We start from the raw sequence: 21,417 nt of genomic DNA, 5'->3' as shown, positions 1-21,417 counted from the left end.
AGCAATTAAAGTTCCAATGGAAAAGAATTCAGATGCTCTAGGTCAGCTGAAGATGGGAACCACAGTAGGTTATTGTAAATATCAGTTTGGGGATGTTTTCACCCATAGCACAGACCTAGGCTGTGGCCTGTTGTAATATCAATGCATCAGTAGGCCAAGTTGATCTCTGTTTGTATGTTTTACATTATAGGGGGCATGTTTTCATTTTAAGGAACTTAGTTTGGATTTCTGGGTCTTTTTTCTGCTGTTTAAAAGCTTCTGTCTCTGCTACACTGAGATGTAACACCCTGCCTCCCCCTCCCCCCCACCACCTTGTCTCAGGCCACCCGGGCAGCCATCACCCAGCACTGCGCGGACCTCGGGAGCCTGCTGGGCAAGGAGAACGATGCGGCCCTCATCATCGACGGCCACACCCTCAAGTACGCGCTGTCCTTCGAGGTCCGGAGGAGCTTCCTGGACCTGGCCCTCTCGTGCAAGGCAGTCATCTGTTGCAGGTAGGTGCCAGGGTGCCCCATGCTCATGCTCTGACTTGGCCGTGTCCTTCGTTTAGGTAAAAGAACCACACGTGGGAGTTCTAAGGGTAAACTTTCGGGGAGGGGGAAGCAAAACAACAATACAGATTCAACTGTCTGTTCACAGATTTTGTGGAAGGCAGTCAGTGGTTTTTGGATTTTTGTTTTCTTTACTGTTCTCTGAGAAGGTAAAAGTGATCAGAGCCAGGGTCTCTTGGCAGGCACACTGTGGTGTCTCTGAGGGCATCATGCACTATCTCACGCTGAGCCAGAGGTCACAATGAGAATGTCACCATCCCCGGCAACTGCCACGATGGCCAGGGTGCCATCACCCTGCTGCCGTGGTGAGCAGAGACGCACCAGAAACCACCAGAAACCACACGGAAAATCTGGTAGACTGTAAATCCCAGCACGTGTGCTCTAATTTCGTGGTTTTTCAAAGGGAAAGTGAAACGAGCCCGTTTGGGTTTCTCAGGGGAGAGCAGGAATGCCTTCCAGGCTCTACGGGAACTCACGCTCTGCTTGCCAGGTGCTGGACACCAAAGGAAAACATCTTTTTCCCCTTCTGACCATGGCTACTCTCTGAGGCCTCTGTGTGTCCTACCTCGCTGGATCCCTCACTGCTTCACAGGAAGGCGTTCACCCTGGAACTGGCACGGGAAGAGGAAATTTCAAATTAAATACCGTTACTGTCTACAAAATAGAAGCATTAATTGAAAAAAAAAAACCTGGTTCGGTGCAGTTTTGCCTCCAGGAGATGTTTCTTGGCTGCTCTCACATTTAAGATTAAGGGGGGGAAAAAAAAAAAAACACATACTTTTTTTTTTTTTTAAGCACATCTTTCAGATGCTTTCTCTTCATTGAGAATTTAAACTTTAATAAGTGACTTCAAATATAAGTTTAACCTTCCATTTAAGGTTGACCTTTTCATCTTTAAAATGTAATAGTTATCAAAGTTGCCCTTTTCTCTAATAATAGAATAAAAAATTTTTTTTCCAGAAAATAATTTTTTCACTGAAATTGTTTTGTGTTGTTTCCCAGCAGTATTGATTCAAAGACTGGAAAAGGCTGTGTGAAAATGGATAAATACTTTAAAGCAATATTTCAGGCAGCAGAAAGAGGGGAAATGGAAGAATTTAAGATTTTGCTGAGATTGGAATCACACTGTTTCGCTTATTACACATCGTTATACTAAGATCATGGCATCCGGTCCCATCACTTCATGGCAAATCGATGGGGAAACAATGGAAACACTGACAGACTTTATTTTCTTAGGTTCCAAAATCACTGCAGATGGTGACTGCAGCCATGAAATTAAAAGATGCTTGCTCCTTGGAAGAAAAACTATGACCAATGTAGATAGCATATTAAAAAGCAGAGACATTACTTTGCTAACAAAGGTCCATCTAGTAAAGGCTATGGTTTTTTCAGTAGTCATGTATGGATGTGAGAGTTGGACTCTAAAGAAAGCTGAGTGCCAAATAACTGATGCTTTTGAACTGTGGTGTTGGAGAAGACGCTTGAGAGTCCCTTGGACAGCAAGGCGATCAAACCATTCAATTGTAAAGGAAATCAGTCCTGAATGTTCATTGGAAGGACTGATGCTGAAGCTGAAGCTCCACTACTTTGGCCAACTGACTCGAAGAACTGACTCATTGGAAAAGACCCTGATGCTGGGAAAGACTGAAGGTGGGAGGAGAAGGGGACAACAGAGGATGAGATGGTTGGATGGCATCACCGACTCCATGGAGATGAGTTTGAGCAACCTCTGGGAGTTGGTGATGGACAGGGAAGCCTGGCGTGCTGCAGTCCATGGGGTCTCAAAGAGTTGGACATGACTGAGCAACTGAACTAAACTGAACTGTTACCAGTATTTTTTCATGTGCTTAAAACCCTAGGAAAGTCATCATCTGGGCAGCAATACATCTAGCGATCAGTGTGGATGACAGCTTACTGTTGTTGGCAGGGATGTTGGCACTTATTTATTGAGATATAAAATGAATAGTCCATTAAGGTGTTTATGTACGCTTGATATTCACACTGTATGTTCCTAGGCATCATAGGAAAACAGAGAAAAGACTGGTCTTTGCCTTCAGTGCAAATGATGAATGTGTGTTTGTAATCCTTGCTTCTGGTATCTTCCTTTACTTCTCTTCTACTCCTCTCCTCCTTGAAATCAGGCCTCCTCCAGGAAGGCCTCCATCTTGCCATATGCACAACCTCTCAATTCTTTTCTTCATTTGTCCTCAGCATCTGATGTTGAGAGCCACCGCCCGTTGGATTCTCCTCTATTTCCATGACACCTTTCTCTTCTCCCTAGTTTTGTGTTTCCCTCATAGGGTCTTTCACACCAGCTTTGAGACTCCATATTTTTAGCTTTCAGCTTTGGCCCTGTTGTATTTCCAACCCACATCTCTTCCACACATGTGTTCCCTCTGCCCTTATGGCTCATTTGTCTTCTCCATTAGTGATTCTCAGTGCTAACTTTCCACTGGATCATCTAGAGAGCCTAAGACATTTTCTTTAAAAAGTTAAGCGTAGAATTACCACTGTATGACCTAGCCATTCCACTCTTGGGTAGCTACCCAAGAGAATTAAAAAGAGGTAACCAAGCAAATACTTGTGTGTGCATGTTCAAAGGAGCACTAGTTGTAATGGCCAAAAGGTGGACACAACCCAAGTGTCACTTGATGTATGAATGGACAAGCAAAATGTGGTCTGTCCATACAATGGATGCTTTTTCAGCCATAAGAAGGGATGAAGCACTGATACATGCTGTAGCATGGATGAACCTCAAAAACATACCCAGAAAAACAAGCCAGTCACAAAAGACCATGTATTATAGGATTCCATTCATGGGGTATATTCAGAATCAGCAAATCCGCACAGAGAGAAAGTGGCTTAGTGGTTGTCCGGGGCTAGGGGAGGAGGAATTGGGAGTGAGTCTCTGGGTGGATATGGGTCTCCTTTTGGGGATGATGAACGTGTTCTGAGACTCCACAGCAGTGATGCTGCACAGCACGGTGAATGAACTGAGCTGTTACAGTTGACGTGGTTAATTTTATGTTAACTTTGTTGTTGTTGTTCAGTCACTCAGTTGTGTCTGACTGTTTGTGACCCCATGGACTATAGCACACCAGGCTTCCCTGGCCTTCACTATTTCCCAGAGTTTGTTAGAACTCATGTCCATAGAGTTGGTGATGCCATCCAACCATTTCATCTTCTGTCATCCCCTTCTCCTCTTGCCCTCAATTTCCCAGGATCAGGGTCTTTTCCAGTGAGTCAGCTCTTTGCAATCAGGTGTGCAAAGTATCGGAGCTTCAGTTTCAGCATAAGTCCTTCCCATGAATATTCAGGGTTGATTTCCTTTAGGATTGACTGGTTTGATCTCCTTGCAGTCCAAAAGACTCTCAAGAGTCTTCTCCAGCACCACACTTTGAAAGCATAGTTTCTTTGGCCTTCTTTATGGTCCATCTCTCACATCCATACTTGACTACTGGAAAAACCATAGCTTTGACTATATGGACCTTTGTTGGCAAAGTGGCGTCTCTGCTTTTTAATACACTGTCTATGTTTGTCATAGCTTTTCTTCCAAGGAGAATGTTAACTTAAAAATATAAACAAATGAACCAAAGAATTCATGCATTGCAATGACATGTTTGTTGAATGAAAAAATGGAATGTTGAATGAAAGTTTTATTGATTCATTTGAATGAAATCTTTGCTGAGAGAAAATACGCAAAAAAAGCCTGAGCCCTAGGCCCTATCCCAGGATAATTAATGTGGAATTCTAGGAATTTTATGAGCCTCTGGGTGGTTCTGATGAATAGTCAGGGTTGAAACTAGATGACCTCCCCAGTTTTTCTGTCTCGTGCGACGTCTCCCTTGAGTTCCAGCTTGAGAGCTCCTCCATCTGTGTCTGGGGTTCCTCACACTGACATTCTTGGGCACCTTGAGTTGGAATGTGACTGAGTTGGTTGCTGTCCTCTGGTCTGTGCATCTCCTCATCCTTGCCAGTCTTCTCACTGGTTTTCCAGGTTTACTGTCTTGGTGGATGGTACTCCTCTTCTCCATCACCAGGGCCTTTTCATAGCAGAACAGGCATGATTTTATACCCAAGGAACTTTTAGAGAGACTAAACCACACAGACAGATTATGACACTGAGGTCAGAAATTGCAGGCTCATAACTTATTCTTGAAAAGTGTTGTCTTGATTTTTTATAAGTGAGGAAATGAAAGCCTCAGACAAATTACATCATCTTGTTTATGGGTTCAGCGAGTGATGGAGGCATTATCCACAATCTGAGTGAGATGAGGACCTCTGCTTCTGAGTCGTGAAGTTGTCTGCGCCAGAAAATCCACGGTCTTGTGTTTATTATTGGGACCAAATGTAAGGTTTGATTTTTAACACATTTTTAAACCCATAGAATTTGTTTAAACCTATTCAGCATAAAATTTTGTGGGATTTATCATTCCCCAGAGAGCTTCCCAGGAAGCGCTAGTAGTAAAGAACCCACCTGCCAATGCAGGAGACTAAGAGATGTGGATCGATCCCTGAGTCAGGAAGATCCCCTGGAGGAGGGCATGGCAGCCTGCTCCAGTATTCTTGTCTGGAGAATCTCATGGACAGAGGAGTCTGGCAGGCTACAGTCTATGGGGCCGCACAGAGTGGGACATGACTGAAGTGACTTAGCACGCACACACGGAGGGATAGCAGGCATGTAGAAAATGGGTTGAAAGAAGGAATCCTCTGTTCTCTCTTCCCTGTTGCTGTTACCTAAAATGACCATCTATCTTGTTTTCTTATTTTTCCTTTTTCTGTGAAGCTCTTTATTTTGTAGAGCTTCAAAATAGAGATCAATTTTGTAGGCACAGATGAGAGTCTGGGGACACTTTGACTTCTTGAACACTGACAAATTTGAAAGTTTATCTTGCCAGGAAGAGAGTCATGAAAGAATCATCAGGGCCTGCTTTGTGAGGGAGCTGGTGGATGGCCCCACCGCAGCCCTCTGCAAACACGGGGTGCGCACAGCTCCAGTGCCGCCACCCGGGCAGACGTGATTTATGGCTCTGTGTCTCTGGGCAGGAGATGGAGTGGAAGGAAAACATCACAGCAGAGATTTCCCCTGGTTGTGCAAATTAGGCATCTCAGAAGGCATCGTTTATTTTCTCCGATGTGTTTAGACTTCTGTCTTTCAGGACAGATGCAAAGATAAACAAGTATGTGCCTACCCTTGTACCATGGGAGTAAAGAGAGTGCAGAGCAGAGTGCAGAGTGGGCACGACCAATGTTTCTGAAAGCTTTGGGGGCTTATTTTTCTAAGAGTGATTTATATTTCTTGTAGAAAAAAGTCAGAAAGTGCAGATAAACAAGAAGAAAGAAAACAGCATTCCCAATCCTGTAGACTGGAGATAAGTCTTGTTAGTGATCAGTGTCTAAATGTAGATCTTTTTCAGTTGAAATGGCTTTTCTTGGAAGAGGGTTAGACTGTCCACAATATGTGGAGTGCAAAAATGATAAACAGTTTTTATGGCAAATAGTAACATAAAATGTACTGTTTAATTTTTTCCTCGTTGCTGAATATTCAGGTTAAGAGGGTTTTTTCCCCCCCACTGTTTAAGTATCACTATGAATAAGGTTGTTAGAGCTCAGTCTTTGTAAGGATGCTTGATTGCCATAGTATAATAGTGGATTCAAGAGGGAGCAATATAAAAATTTACAAAAATGTCTGTGCCCTTCCCCTCGGAAAGCAAAGTGATGACTTGGGTGTAGTCAGTTGTCACTATCTTGTTCGCTGGTCCACTCTCTGGTCACCCCCGGCCAGGACAAATGTGCTGTCCTCTGTTTGGGCAGCAGAACTGGGCTTTGTTAGTCTCGCCTAGAAAGAGGAGCAGTTGAGAGGCTATTTTGTGTCAGGACACACATATGCAGAATCTAGGGAGAAACCACACTGCATTTTTACCTGCTGACAACGTCATTCCCATGACTGGCTCAGTCTTACACTTTCTGAGCTCCCTGAAGCGCCGGGCTCACTTATCCAATGTCTGTGCCTCTGTCCCCCTGGAAAGGAACTGCTTCTTCCCACTCAGTCTCCCTCCAGCTCCGCTCTCCCATCAATGAGGCACGATGGACTTTGAGACATCTCAGGACGCTGTGATTTTGCATGGGGTGTCTTTCAGCCTGTGAGCCATCCACAAGAATAATATCAAAGCAGAGCTCAGACACTCTAATTAGAATTGTAGCACCGATAGTGTTTGGGTTGGCCTCGATGTTGGTAGGGATCCAATCGTACACTTGCAAAAATAAAACTTTTCTTTGGTTTCTTTCATGATGTGATTTCTCAGCATCCTACGTGTTTGGTTACAAGTCAGCTTCCTCCTTGGACCTTTTATTCCAGAGAGCATTATTAACTTGTCGAGTTGTAAGTCTGTCCTTGGGTTGTTTGTATTATGGCTTAAGAGTATGTAAGCCCATTTGTTGATTAAATGCAATTAAGGGAGAATTCATTTTTAGACAGGTTTTCTCTTTTTTTGGTTAGCTCTAACATGAATGCTATTATTTGAATGATTACAGCAATTTTATGTGGTCCTAACTGGCCTTATTGTTACTCTGCTAAAGATGAGAGCTTAGATGTAATGGTTCTTTGGCAACACATTGAATGAAAACAATTTCCAGAAGCTCAAAGTTTAAGAAATGTTTTTCTACCCGCAGTTTTACTAGTGTTTCTCCAGAATGAAAATGAGATGGATGTAGATTTTGTAATGTATAAAAAATTCCTTATGTTAACTGTTGTAGAGACTGGCATATTTGAGGGCTTGAGAGTATTAATCTGAAATAGTGAAAGGAATCCCTTTCTAAACATTCCATCTTAGAAAAAGAATTTTATTCAACTTTTGGAAGCCAAAGATAATTTTGGCTATGACTCATGTTTAGAAATGGACTATTTTCATCTTAAGTAACTATTGCAAGAAATAGTTTATGCTAATCACTCTGAGATCAACTTTTGACTTTTAGAGGTTTCTGATATGTTTGACTCCTCTCCAGCTAAAAGTTATCTGTTACCACTATTTACATGTAACTCCTTCCGGTGAGAAATAGAAAAGTGAATTAACCAGTCAACTTAGTTACTTGTGTCCAGAACTAACAAAATGATTTTGTAGACAGATGTCTTTTTATAGAACATGTGATAAAACATGGGCAAATATTTTAGTATAGATTCAGACTTCAGGAAAATCCTCTTTAAGAAAATCTAGTATAAGTAATTCAAATGAAAAGTTGGTACTTATAGCATGACAACATGATAGAAATATCTACTGGGGAATATTTGATAATAGGGTTTGATCTATAATAATATGCTGTGTTATTGGAAACATCTCCTAGAAGAAAATTCTTTTTAGTTATAAAATTGGTGTTATATCACTTTTCATCTGTAAGGAAAGTATTATTCTGAACATTTCTGAAAAGTGGTTTACATGACAGGAGTTCCCTTGGATTGGTGATCTTCACATCAGTGTATCTACATAGGACCTCAGGTAGAAAGTGGGCAGTGGGAGGATGGAGGCCCTTTTCCTTTTCGGCAGTAGTCTAAGAATTATGGTAACAGGATTCCCCAGCTCTCCATCCCTCTGCTCTGCTGCTTCCAACACCCAGGCCGGCAGGAGATGCCAGAGGAGCCCAGAGACACGTCATGTCTCACGTTTTTTCTTGTGTTTCTTCCTCTCCCCCCTTTCATGAATGATTAATTTGCCGGTGCATGTCATTTTTGACAATGCTGCTTGCCAAATGAAACAAGGTGCTGTTAGGTCAAACCGCGGTCCAAAGTTCTGAAATAGAAGCTCATGATATTTGGCATCTTTCCTACTAGAAAAACAAACCAGTGGAGGACAAAGTCAAGAGCAGAGCTCAATTAAACATGTGGAATATGTCGTGAATATTTTATGTCCCCAGGTCTTGCCTTGTGATAGTATTTGTACTTAAAGTGCTTTTTTTCCCCTTTTCCTGTGAAGTCGTCCAGAACGTGTTTCATTAATACAAGCAAGTGTCATGTTAACTTTCGTTTGGAAAAAAATCCCACCTCTCCTGACAGCACTGATGTCTTTCTGATTGAGAATATGCAAAGTAGCTCTTATCTTAATTGGTCCCAAAGAAAATTATGTTTTCCCTTTCCCCGTCTATGTATCTGATGTGTTCCCTCATTTATCAGCTCTTGAATTATCGATGCCTTCCCTGTCCTCATCTGACAGCTAGGATTCCTCCAATGACTTTGAACATCGTATGGAGTGCTCCACCCTGAAGTCTCACTGTCCCCCAGTTTGAATAGGAAGGATCAGGGTTACAGTTTGCATCCACAGACTGAAGACGTCTATGTTTCTGCTTGTATTTTCCAGCTCTATTAAGGTATAATTGGTATACAGAAACCACACGTAATTAGCATATGCAGTTTGCAGAGTCCGGACATATGTATCCACTCTTCTCACCATCACCACAATCTAGGCAATTAACATATCCACCACCTCCCAGGGTTCCTTGTGTCCCCATTGGTGTTTTTTTGCTTGTTTCTTTTGTTTGATGTAGTAAGGATGCTTAGCGTGAGATCAACTCTGTGGACAGATTGTCAAGGACCTCATCGTGAACTCCAGCAGATCTCTGGAGCTTACTCATGTGTTACTGGAAGTCTGTACCCACTGGACAACAGCCCCCCGCCCCTCCATCACCACCTTTCTGTTGTTGATTTCTATGAAAAGAAGAAAGTGAAAGTATCAATCGCTCCATTGCGACCCCGTGGACGGTAGCCCTCCAGGCTCCTCTGTTCATGGAATTCTCCAAGCAAAAATACTGGAGTGGGTAGCCATTCCCTTCTCCAGGGAATCTTCCTGACCCAGAGATCAAACTGCCATTGCAGGCAAAGTCTTTACCTTCTGAGCCACCAGGGGCTGTACCAGTGACTATTTCAGACGCCTCTTGTAAGAGGAATCATGCAGTGGTTGTCCTTCTGGGACCGATTTGTTTAACCAGCATAACATCTTCCGGGTCCATCTCTCCACCATGAGAGCAGGGTGGCTTCTCTGCTTTGAGCCCCTGAGATTCCATAGTGAACTTGAGAGAGGATGCAGGACAAGGGAGAGAATGCAAGACAGAGAAGGACATTGACATCTTTTGTTTCTCAGAGTTCTTGATATGATATTTATATTCTGTCCCACTTTAGATTACAAGCAGAATTGTCAACAGGAGAGAAGTCAGATTGGTGGAGTCAAGTTGCCAAATTTTGGAAGCCTGGGCTTGGTTTGAGTTTTCTGATTGGTGATTTCAGAGCTTTGTTATCAGGTTTCTCTGCATAGCTTTGCTGGGTCAGCGAAGGCTAAGAGCTTCTGCTGAAAGGCTTGCTTTCTGCTGTTGATCAGCTGACAGAGGTCTGCCAGCCAGTGGTCTCCCGTGGCTGAGTTCCAGATAGGCTGGCAAATGAGAGAGCGAGGTAGACAGACAGACAGCCACTCTCACCCAAGTACTCCATCATTTGACATCTGGATCATCTGAGAAGAGCAGAGCCAGCCTTTCTTCCTACTAAACGAGTACTCATTGTGGCTTACTTTCAGTTGGGCACACCAGCCATTAAAGACCAGAGTAAATACACCAGCTTGAAGACAATCCTTTCACAAATATACAAGCGTCAAGTTAAAACCATCTGTCAATCCTTGTGTCTTTTTCCTTTTATTTGTTTTAATGAATAGGTGTTGTTTGAATATACTGGAGGCCGAGAAATTAGAAGTCTTATGTTATCACAGTATTTTGCCAATGCACAGATAATTGAGGCTTAAGTTCTTATTTTGTCTTTATAAAACCATGTTGAACATAAATTATTGTCCGTAAAACAGAAGATAGCAACAGTAAGGGAATAGATGCTTATTTGTAGACTATTGAACATGTGAACATATATATTCAGTGTTTTTTCAAACTCTAATGCTTCACATCACAATAGGAAGTTTGAATGATCAAATCTGGGAACAAATGCAAGATTAATATTGGAGGCAATGAAGCCTTTTTTGAAAAATGGAAGAAAAACATTGCATGATGTTCACTTACTTTCATGACACTTGGGATCTGAGTTTCTATTCCCGTATAGCTGTAATTGTATATTAACCCATGAGAGTGTAAACACAGTTACTTAAGAATAGTAAATAACAACTGCATTAGGGCTGGTACCAACATTTCATGAAGGTTAAAATATTTATAGTCAGAGAAGTTAAAGAGAGAAGGCCGGGGTTGGCTGTGGTCCTGTTTGTGTTTCCTGTGTTTAAAAACTGTGGCCGAATCTTTAGCGTGAGTCCACCCTTGGGGACCTTGCCGTATTTCTTTTGTATCTGAGGTTGTCTTGTGCTAAAGATTTCTCTGGATTCAGTGTCATGTTATTTAGAAAAAAAGAGGGCTTTAAATATTTTCTAGACCTGCCAAAGTCTAATTATGGTTAGAGTCTAATTATGATTAATATTTTTATATATATTTTTAATTGAAGTCTAGTTGATCCACAATGTTGTATTAGTTTTAGGTGTACAGCAAAGTGATTCAGTTTTATACACATACATATATTCATATCCCTACACAGACGCACACACACAATATATATACTTTTTCAGATTCTTTTTCCATACAGGTTATAACAAAATATTGAGCATAGTTCCCTGTGAAATACAGTAGGTCCTTGTTATTTATCTGTTTTATATATAGTAGTGTGAATGTGCTAATTCCAAGCTCCTAATTTACCCTCTCTTTCTCTTTCCCTTTGTGCAAACTGTAAATTTTCTGTCTGTGATTCAGTTTATGTTTTGTTAGTAAGTTCATTTGCATCATTTTTTTAGAGTCCACACAGAAGTCTTATAATATTAGTCTTTCTGACTTGCGTCGCTTAGTATGATCATCTCTAGGTCCATCCGTGTGGCTGCACACGGCATTTGATTAGTCCCTATAGTTTGTGCAGCTACAGGATGCAAACGAGAGGGAAAGACTCTGGGCTGCACACAGAGTCACCCTGAGCTTACATGCAAGCTGGCGGAAAAACTATAAACATAGTACGTCTTTAGAAAATATATAAAACAACGCACGTAAATGATGAGAGCTGATTGCAAATTAAATATCATACAGCAGCAAGTTCTACTATTTATCATTGTGGTTTGTCTGATCGGGGACGTTTTCTGGAGGAGGTAAATTCTCTTTGCAGCTTGCAGAAGTGATGGAAATTTGTAACACAGGGAGAGGCTAGTACTATCTCCCTAGGGGTTCAGGCTGGATCTGAGGTGGACAGGACTTCAGGAGGAAGGCACATCACAGCTGCTGCAGTCTGGCACACCAGGTGACGTGGTCGGCGTCTTTCATAGAACGAATGTTCTATGAATGTTACTTTTGGTTGCAGGAGGAAACTGGAATGTTTGTAGTTGATTTTGGGGGGCCCTTGCCTTTCTGTATTAATTTCCTTGATGTGTGAAGTTGCACCGACAAGCAGCCACTGAAAGCCTGTGCTTTCCTCTGTCGACTTGCCGTGCTTCCATCAGATGCAAGTCTCAGGGCTGCTCTTTGTCTTGGGGTTCATGAGCCAGGCTGTTGAAGCTGTTCCCCATGAGAAAAGGACTCTGAGCTCTGCTTGGTTTGCACAGAACATGGGGGTTTTCACCTCAAGGCATGGAGACCATCTTCATCAGTCAGTGCTGCTCCCTCTAGGTCTCTGGAGCTGAGAGGATGAGCCTTATAAGAAGTCCCTCTTTCTCCATGCAGGCTCGGAAGAGGAGGAAGTGCCAAGGAAGGTGAAGCATCCTCCATAACTCAGTCCCTCTGTCAAGGTCACCGAGAGGCAGGGCTTTGGATAAGGTCAGGCTTGCTTGCTAAGTAATGAGCGTATTCAGGGTAAAGTGAATATATTGCCTGTATCCAGACCAATCCCATGGGTTTGCTGGAAGTCTACAGACTCTGGGGGACTAGATGACAAAGATCTAAGTGGCTTTTCTCACACAGTGAAAGGGAATCTAAGTGCTATGGACATAATTACGTCCTCCCAAAATTTAACCAGTCAGTCTTAAGGACTGGTGCTGAAGTTAAAGCTCCAGTACTTTGGCCACCTGATACAAAGAATCAACTCATTAGAAAATAAGCTTTTGCTGGAAAAGATTGATAGCAAGAGGAGAAGAGGGCGACAGAGGATGAGACGGTTGGATGGCATCACCAACTCAATGGACATGAGTCTGAGAAAACTCTGGGAGATGGTGAAGGACAGGGAAGCCTTCAGTCCATGGGGTCACAGAGTCAGACATGACTTAGTGACTGAACAACAACAAAATTTGTATGTTGAAACACTGACCATGTTCAGAAGCAGCCCCTTAGGAGGTAACTGAGGTAAAATGAAGTCATAAAGGAGAAGAGGGTGACAGAGGATTAGATGGTTGGATGGCATCACCGACTCAATGGACACTGAGTTTGAGCAAATTCCAGGAGATAGTGAAGGATAGGGAAGCCTGGCATGCTGCAGTTCACGGGGTCGCAAAGAGTCAGACATAACTTAGCGACTGAACAACAAAAACACAGCAACAACCTGATCCAATAAGCTTAGTGTCCTTGTAATCGGTACCAGAGACTCTCTGCCAGGTATGCACACAGTGAGAAGGCTCCGTCTACAAGCCAGGAGGCAGCTCTCCCCAGAAACCCAGCTGGCCAGCACCTTGGTCTTGGACTTCCAATTCCGGAACAGTGGGAAAAGTGTCTTTCTGTTGTTGAAGCCCCCCAGTCTGTGGTACTTTGTTATGCCAACCTGAGCCAACCGATAAGCTTAGGTCTCCATACTGCTCAAGCTAATTAATAAAATCCTCAAGTCTGAGTTTGTGTATATAAAAGGATTTGCGGGGTATGAATGGTAGGTGGGGAGAATTGCATGAGTAGGAAATAATAGCCTTAAAAGTATTTCCTTGTGAAATAAACCAGGAACTGCTTGGAATGGAAATTTATGCCATCCCAACAAAACATATGGAGAAGGAAATCGCAAGCCACTCCAGCATTCTTGCCTGGAAAATCCTGTGAACAGAGGAGCCTGGCAGGCTAGTCCATGGGGATAAGAGCTGGACATGACTGAGTGACTAACCAACAACAGACAACAAAGGATAAGTTATTTCAGCTGATAGATGGGAAAGTGAGGGATATCTTCATGGAACTGAAAATTTAATTCTGTATTTAGTTCACTATACCAGTCTCCCCTTAAGATTATCCTAAGATTAACTTGATTTATTTTGTCTTAAGGTACATTTAGTAACTTAATCCTTAAAAATCAACATGGTGATCACTGTACACAGTTCCCTCCTTTCCCAGAATGATGTCTGTTTCTCTTACTAAGTTCCCAGCTTTGTCAGTTCATCCCATATTTCAGTTTTGATGTCAGCTTTGAGAAGCAGAAATTGCCCCCTCTGTTTCCAACTTGAAAGGCACGTTTACAATTCTGTGTAACAAATCACATCATTCTCACAGAGTCTGTGTTCTCTGATAGGACTAAGGGGTGATTTTCATTGGCTTTGGAATTTTTACCAGTTATATATATATATATATTATTCAAGCATACCTTTGTGTATAAAAGGATGCTGATTTAGAACCAATTTACATTAGCCCACTCATTTTCAAATTCCTGAAATTAATCAGTCTGATTTGGGGTGCCACAGCTTTCATGTCGATATTTTAGGGAAAATAAATATATCATTGCTGTGAGCTAAGATTCTCAGGCAAGATTCTAGAAAAGTCCAGTATGAATCTAGTAGCTGCTAATGATTTATGTTTTTCCTATTTTTACCTTAGTGCCTTTCCTGTGACTATCCCAGAAAATTCTAGAAGTCTTCTAAAGATTAATTCAAATGTAGGTCACAATGTGTGTGTCTTGAATTGAAAATCAAGACGAAATTTGCATATGTGTTGAATGAGTTAAAGGTACGTAGTATAAAAATACTTCCTGCCCAATACCTCCTTGGGGCTCCTGGTCTGTTCCGGGGACACACCTGTATGGTGGCAGGGGAGGGGGAGGTGGTGGAAACAAGGTCTCACATGTGTTTCCATGCTTGGGTTGAACGCAACAGGTCACACACTAGGTGGGTAGAACAGAGCTGGTAAATAGTCTTCCGGAAAGAAAGGTGTCTTTAGTTGTCATTGTCCCATAGGTGCTGTTTTTGCCTGTGAGTTTTTCATTTAATGTGTGTTTCCAACTGCTGGTGACATTGCCAGAGACAGGCAGACTGAAAGAATGGTCACTCTTTCATTTATTCATCTCATTCATTCATTGGTCCATAGTCAATCAGAGTAGCTTGGATTAAGGCGTTGAAGAGAAAGTTTTGAAGAGTTCTGAAGAGTTCACAGATTTGAGGGTGGTCAAGACGGAAAATGGAGAGGGCTCTAATCAAGTATGAAAAGTCAGAGTGAAAGGAGCAAATTGTCAAGAATGGGACCAGGGATTCAATATGTTATTGGTAATGACGGCTATTTAATGCTGAGAATGGGCTCCCTACTGAGCACCTCCCAGGCCTCGTTTCACATGATGTCCAAAAAGTCCTTTCAGGGTGAGCACTGCCTCCACTGCCGTCAGAAGAGACCAGGTCTTAAGGATATAAAGTCACAGGCCTTTACATAAGGATATAAAGTCATAGTTCCTCTTACTAGTGTGCTGAACTTCCTTTTACTTTGTCAAACTCCTCTTTTCAAAAAGTATCCAAAGATGGAATCAAAGAACCTATAATAACTCTAAGTAAAACTTTATCAAAGAAGGAAAGCTGACCCCAAAAAAGCCATAATCTCACTGACTCTGTAATGTATGATGGTCTTTTGGTGGCTATGCTTGCTTTTGGGGGGATGAACCCTAATCTGAACACTTCTCTTTGTATAATTGACCCTAGTCGTTAGAGCATGTGCCCCACCGAAGTTCCTCCTGGGGTGGGCAAGGGCCTAAGGCACACAAGTTGGAACGAAGAATTGAGATCAAGCTTGCTTATCATTGGCATTTTAATTTCCTCCCTTTTACTGCATGATATATATTTTAATGATAGCGCTTTAAAGTCCAGGCTCCCAAGGAAAAGAAAATGATATTGCATGTAAGGACTTGGGGATTAGATGGCGGGATGGTCCTGGGGCCTAGTATATGGGGCTTACTCCTACCTGATGTCTCATGTATCTCAAGATCTTTTCCCCTTGATGTTGGGACTGGTTAGGTCATGGGATTTTATTTGTGTGGTGGTGTGCTAAGTTTTTAGAGTGGGAAGTTGGACTAAGATTACTTTTTTTGTCATAATGATGAAATTCAGCAACAGTTTCCAAAACCAAGCATTTGTGTCATTCCTTGAGTTGAAGGTAATCTTGGATTATAAAATTTATTAAAGAGCATCTTAGTATCTCAGAGACTCGGGGTCAGAAGAAAGTTAAATGACTAGACAGTTTGTTTTGAGCTTTGTTTCCTTTTTATTGTCCTGCTGTTTTGAATCTCTTGTTTTTTTTTTTTTTATATGTTTATCGCTCTTGGGGTTATGAATGCCAGCTGGTACACAAAACTGAGAGCTTGTTTGCTGTTGTTTAACTGACACTGTGTTAAATCTGGAGGAATATGTATTTTTTTGTCCAAGTGAGCTACAAAAATCAATACATAATAAAAAAACAATTAAAGAAAGTGCTGAAGAACCAGTAATAATCTAGGATACATCCTTCAAGAAGACCAATACAGTGGCCCCGCCTCCTGAAACAATGAGTTGAAGAAAGGAAAACAGGTGGTTTAATTTAGCCAAGAATAACAATGAGAGATTGAAACAATAAATGCTGGAGAGGGTGTGGAGAAAAGGGAACCCTCTTACACTCTTGTTGGGAATGCAAACTAGTACAGCCACTATGGAGAACAGTGTGGAGATTCCTTAAAAAACTGGAAATAGAACTGCCATATGACCCAGCAATCCCACTGCTGGGTGTACACACCAAGAAAACCAGAATTGAAAGAGACACGTGTACCCCAATGTTCATCGCAGCACTGTTTACAATAGCTAGGACATGGAAGCAACCTAGATGTCCATTGGCAGACGAATGGATAAGAAAGCTGTGGTACATATACACAATGGAGTATTACTCAGCTATTAAAAAGAATGCATTTGAATCAGTTCTAATGAGGTGGATGAAACTGGAGCCTATTATACAGAGTGAAGTAAGTCAGAAAGAAAAACACCAATACAGTATAATAATGCATATATATGGAATTTAGAAAGATGGTAACAATGAGCCTATATGTGAGACAGCAAAAGAGACACAGATATAAAGAACAGACTTTTGGACTCTATGGGAGAAGCTGAGGGTGAGATGATTTGAGAGAATAGCATTGAAACATGCATATTACCATATGTGAGATAGATCACCAGTCCAGGTTCGATGCATGAAACAGGACACTCAAAGCCAATGCACTGGGGCCACCCTGAGGGATGGGATGGGGAGGGAGGTGGGAGGGGGGTTCAGGATGGGGGACACATGTACACCCGTGGCTGATTCATGTCAATGTATGGTGAAACCCACCACAATATTGTAAAGAAATCAGCCTCCAATTAAAATTAATTAATTAATTAAAAAAAAAACACCAGTACACTGTTTTAAATTGATCTTTCAAAAGTTGGTTAGAAGTGAAAACATACGATCATGGACCAATTCAGTGAGTGTTCTGTTGTAACTGGCTTCTGGCTTAGATGAGGACAAACTGAATGAATGAAGGAAGAAAGGAATGAGTGGACAAAGTTGGTACAAAATGGCAGAGGGGAGGAAAGGACTGCACCCTGTTCACGTGTAGAAACATGCACGTGGACCCCCGGTGGTATCATCTGTGTGTGCAGGGTCTCACAGGCGGTGCCTTCTTCTGGCTCCTTTGAGTTCAAATGTGGGTGGAACACTCGGCCGTCAGTGTCCACGGGCGCTGTCACCCGGGCTTCCTTCACTGAGCCCTGCTGTCCTGGGACCCCAACTCAGGCCCGGAGAAAGACTTTATCATTGGGCTTCAGGCTTCAATTTGGAAAGTTTCCCTATTTCATTTCTTCCAGAATAGTTCCACCGCATCCCTGCCGTGTGCTAGCTGGACAGCTGCCCTTTCTCCTTCAGGGATGACCACAGCAAAACAAATACTGCTGTCTCACCCCAGGGCCAAGCAATGGAACTGTATCAATGGCGCTGAAGCCCTTCTGTACCCGAGACCACAGCCCCTCCTCCCCCACAGGGGTGACGGTGCCCACTCACCTTGTGTGCTCAGTCAGTTGCGTTCCTCCTAGTTTCTGCCTGTCTGTGACTCACGTTGCTTCCCTGTATGTATGTTTGAATGTGGCGTAAATGGAATTGTACTGCAGTGTGGCCCGTTTTGCTCAAGGTTGTTTGCATTTAATCTGTGATTAGTGTAACTGTGGTATTTTCATTCCCACTGCCACACAAATGCCCATTGTATGAATATCCCCATGACTTATTTTATTATTCTCCCGTCAGCAGGCATTTATTTGGCTTGATGGCAGATTATTATGTGTACACACAATGTGGATATGGAAATAGTAAATGTCCCTTTGTGCACATGTACAAATATTTTCCTAGAGTGTAATGCTTGGGAGTAGAATTTCTTGGTAGTGGGGAATGTGCGTTTTCAACTTTTCTAAATAGTGCAGAATTGCTTTTTCAAGTGAATGGTCAGCAGTTTATAGAATTTTCCCCAGATCTACATACATGCTAAGACATGTATTTTTTTTAACTGTACTGAAGTATGGTTGATTTGCAATGCTGTTAATTTCTGCTATACAGCAAAGTGATTTACTTGTGTGTGTGTGTGTATGTGTGTGTATGGTGCTGGTTTAATTGCTAAGTTGTGTCCAACTCTTTGTGATCCCATGGACTGTAGCCCTCCAGGCTCTGGTGTCCATGGGATTTTCTGGGCAAGAATCCTGGAGTGGGTTGCCATTTCCTTCTTCAGATGTGTGTGTGTATTCATATTCTTTTCAATTATGGTTTATCACAGGATATTGTTTATAGACCTTGTTGTTTATTCATTCTATATATAATCATTTGCGTCTGCGAATTCCAAACTCCCCGCCCATACCCCACACTGCCTACCCTATGGCAATCACAAGTCTATTCTCTACGGACATGGATTTTTAAGGTGTTTAACTCTTGTTCAGTCACTAAGTTGTGTCTGACTTTTTGTGACCCCATGGACTGCAACAGACCAGGCTTCCCTGTCCTTCACTATGTCCCCGAGTTTGCTCAAACTCATGTTTCTTGAGTCGGTGATGCCATCCAACCATCTCATCCTGTCACCCCTTTCTCCTCCTGCCCTCAATCTTTCCCAGCATCAAGAGCCAGTGAGTCAGCTCTTCGCATCAGGTGGCCAAAGTATTGGCCACCTTCAGCTTCAGCATCAGTCCTTCCAATGAATATTCAGGATTGATTTTCTTTAGCATTAACTTGTTTGATCTCCCTGCTATCCAAGGGACTCTCAAGAGTCTTCTCCAGCACATGTTTAACTCTTACCAACCTCGAGAATGTGATGCGCCTTATCTCTTTGTCCCAACTTTGCTCCCCACTTGCTCACGAGAGGCGTTTCTGATTTTTAGCAATGCTTTTTTTGGCCTTATAGTCTCATATCAGATACTAATTGAGCACAGTAATGAGTGCTCTTTAGTGAGCATCTGCCTGGCACATCCTCCCACCCTTTCACTTCTGGCTTTTCTGTGTTCCTTTCAAGCATCATCTAGCTGGCTTTTGTTAGTTTATGGTTTGTAACTGTTGGGAGGGTCGGTGTAGCTGGAGAGTGTGGTCGTTTCCTAGAGGCTATGATTGTTCGCTGCTGTTCGGGGTGAGTGAAGGATGGGAGGGACGGGTTGACGTGTAGCACCATCTGTGCAGTGATCCAAGGTGTAAGTCATCGCTGGAGGCTCATCACTTACCCGTGAGAATGGACCCAGAGATTCGGGGCAGAGTCTGAGTGTGGTGTCGTGTGCCTGTCTTGCTGACCAGGGTTAGAGGTGGTGACTGTTGACTGCGATGGGGTCCGAGGGCCTTTTCAGACCCAAGGTTCACTGTGCAGACTCTGTTCCTCTGAGGTGAGCATTCCCAGACCTAAAGGACTGAAGATTGGGGCAGGACAACAGAGGGCTCGCTCTTGGGTGGATGCGAGGATGGAGAAGCAGGGGAGCCAGGCCCCACAGCTCTGTCGCTGGGTGCTGGTGGCAGAAAACTGCGTCTGTGGTCGCCAGGCTGCTGGGTGTGAGTCCCAGACACATCTGTTGGCCTGGACCAGACAATGTTGGACCGCCGCCCTCAGGCCTGCCCTGGCTGAAAACCTGCCCCGTGCATTGCCCAGGCCTCCAAATTTATTACCGAAACACCACACTCTTGGTCCCTTAGCTGCTGGACCCTTCATCCCACCAGCTTCCTCTCTGTCTCCTCCTGCTGATATCACCCTGGTTTATTCCTGATGGTCACACATAACAATGGGTCCGTATTCCTGTTTCAGTTCCTGTGTCATTGATGATGTTCTGGTTTCTGGTGTCATGGAGATGCAGCCAGCCACAGTGGGGATATGCTGTGAGTTTGCAAGTGGTGAGACTGGGAAGTCAGATGAGCTGGTTTTCCGACGCTTAGACCCATCGTGTGCCTTTCTAAGTCCTAGAGCACAGGGGATCAATATGCTACCTGTGGCTCAATGTCACATGCCAGGGCGATGGCACACACTGAGTCTCATCATGTACCGGCTGTTACGCAAGGCGTTTTATATGTAATTTCATTTCTGTGGCTGCACTATTTTTCTAGAAAGAAAGCTGAAGCTCAGAGGGGATGAGTGCCTTGACAAGCACTATCTGAGCCCATGTTCGCCTATGGGATATAGATACACATTTAATAGAAAACTCCACCAACATATTTTGGATCTATTTATTTCAAAGGCATCGGTGGTGTTTATTATTTAAAGAATTATTAGATGAGAATTATTTTCCAAAGAGGAAATACTGGATATATAACGAAAAAATTTCCTATATATCCAATATTTAGGATATATATATATAGGGGGAAAAAGTTTCCAATTTGGGTGAAATAGATCGTCATGTTTTGTTGTCCAGAAGCTGAGGCAAACTGTGTTTAGAAGGCAGACAGGACTGGGGGAGCCGCAGGGGGTGCGGGAAGCATGACGGGGATAGATCGGGGAGGGCAGGGAGCCCCCGCAAGCTGGGCCGTATCAGTAGTTTTCTCGTGCTGCTGTAACAAGTCTCCACACGTTTAGCAGCTATTCTCTTACAGTTCTGGAGGCTCCAGAGGAGATTGTTTCCTTGTCTTTTCCAGCGTCTGATGGGTGCAGAATTCTAAAGGGTTTCTTTTCTCTTTTTTTAATTTTAATTGGAGGCTAATTACTTTACAATATTGTGGTGATTTTTGCCATACATTCACATGAATCAGCCATGGGTGTACATGTGTTCCCCATCCTGAACTCCCCTCCCACCTCCCTCCCCATCCCATCCCTCAGGAGGGTGGGATGACTTGAGAGAATAGCATTGAAACATGTATATTATCATATGTGAAATAGATTGTCAGTCCAGGTTCGATGCATGAGACAGGGTGCTCAGGGTTGGTGCATTGAGATGACCCTAAAGGGTTTCTTTAAATGAGAAACTCCTTGGCTTGTGGCTCCTTCTCCCATCTTCAGAATGCATCATTGCAGTCTGCTTCTGTCATCACGTCGCCTCCTCTGCTTCTGCAGTAAACTGTCCTCAGTGGACGGCAGTGATCACATGTAGAGACCACACAGATAATCCCAGATAATCGCCCCAGCTCCAGCTCCTGAACTTAATTATGTCTGCAGAGGTCCTCTTTGCCATATAAGGTAACATTTATGGGTTACAAGGATTAGGAT

General features: G+C 42.9%; 1 protein-coding gene across 1 annotated transcript in view; it reads left to right on the top strand.

Annotated features, from left to right (window-relative positions):
- LOC129624506 (phospholipid-transporting ATPase IB) overlaps window positions 1-21,417 on the top strand; it is a 410,556-nt gene that overhangs the window by 138,146 nt on the left and 250,993 nt on the right. Inside the window, exon 25 of the mRNA XM_055542522.1 lies at window positions 322-494. Within this exon, the coding sequence (XP_055398497.1) occupies window positions 322-494 (173 nt within the window). The remainder of the gene's footprint in view (window positions 1-321; window positions 495-21,417) is intronic.

Source organism: Bubalus kerabau, chromosome 12 (genome assembly GCF_029407905.1).
Source record: "Bubalus kerabau isolate K-KA32 ecotype Philippines breed swamp buffalo chromosome 12, PCC_UOA_SB_1v2, whole genome shotgun sequence".
Classification (NCBI taxonomy): domain Eukaryota; kingdom Metazoa; phylum Chordata; class Mammalia; order Artiodactyla; family Bovidae; genus Bubalus; species Bubalus kerabau.
The sequence above is the reverse complement of the archived record's forward strand: the minus strand, read 5'-3'. Positions and strand labels throughout refer to the sequence as shown.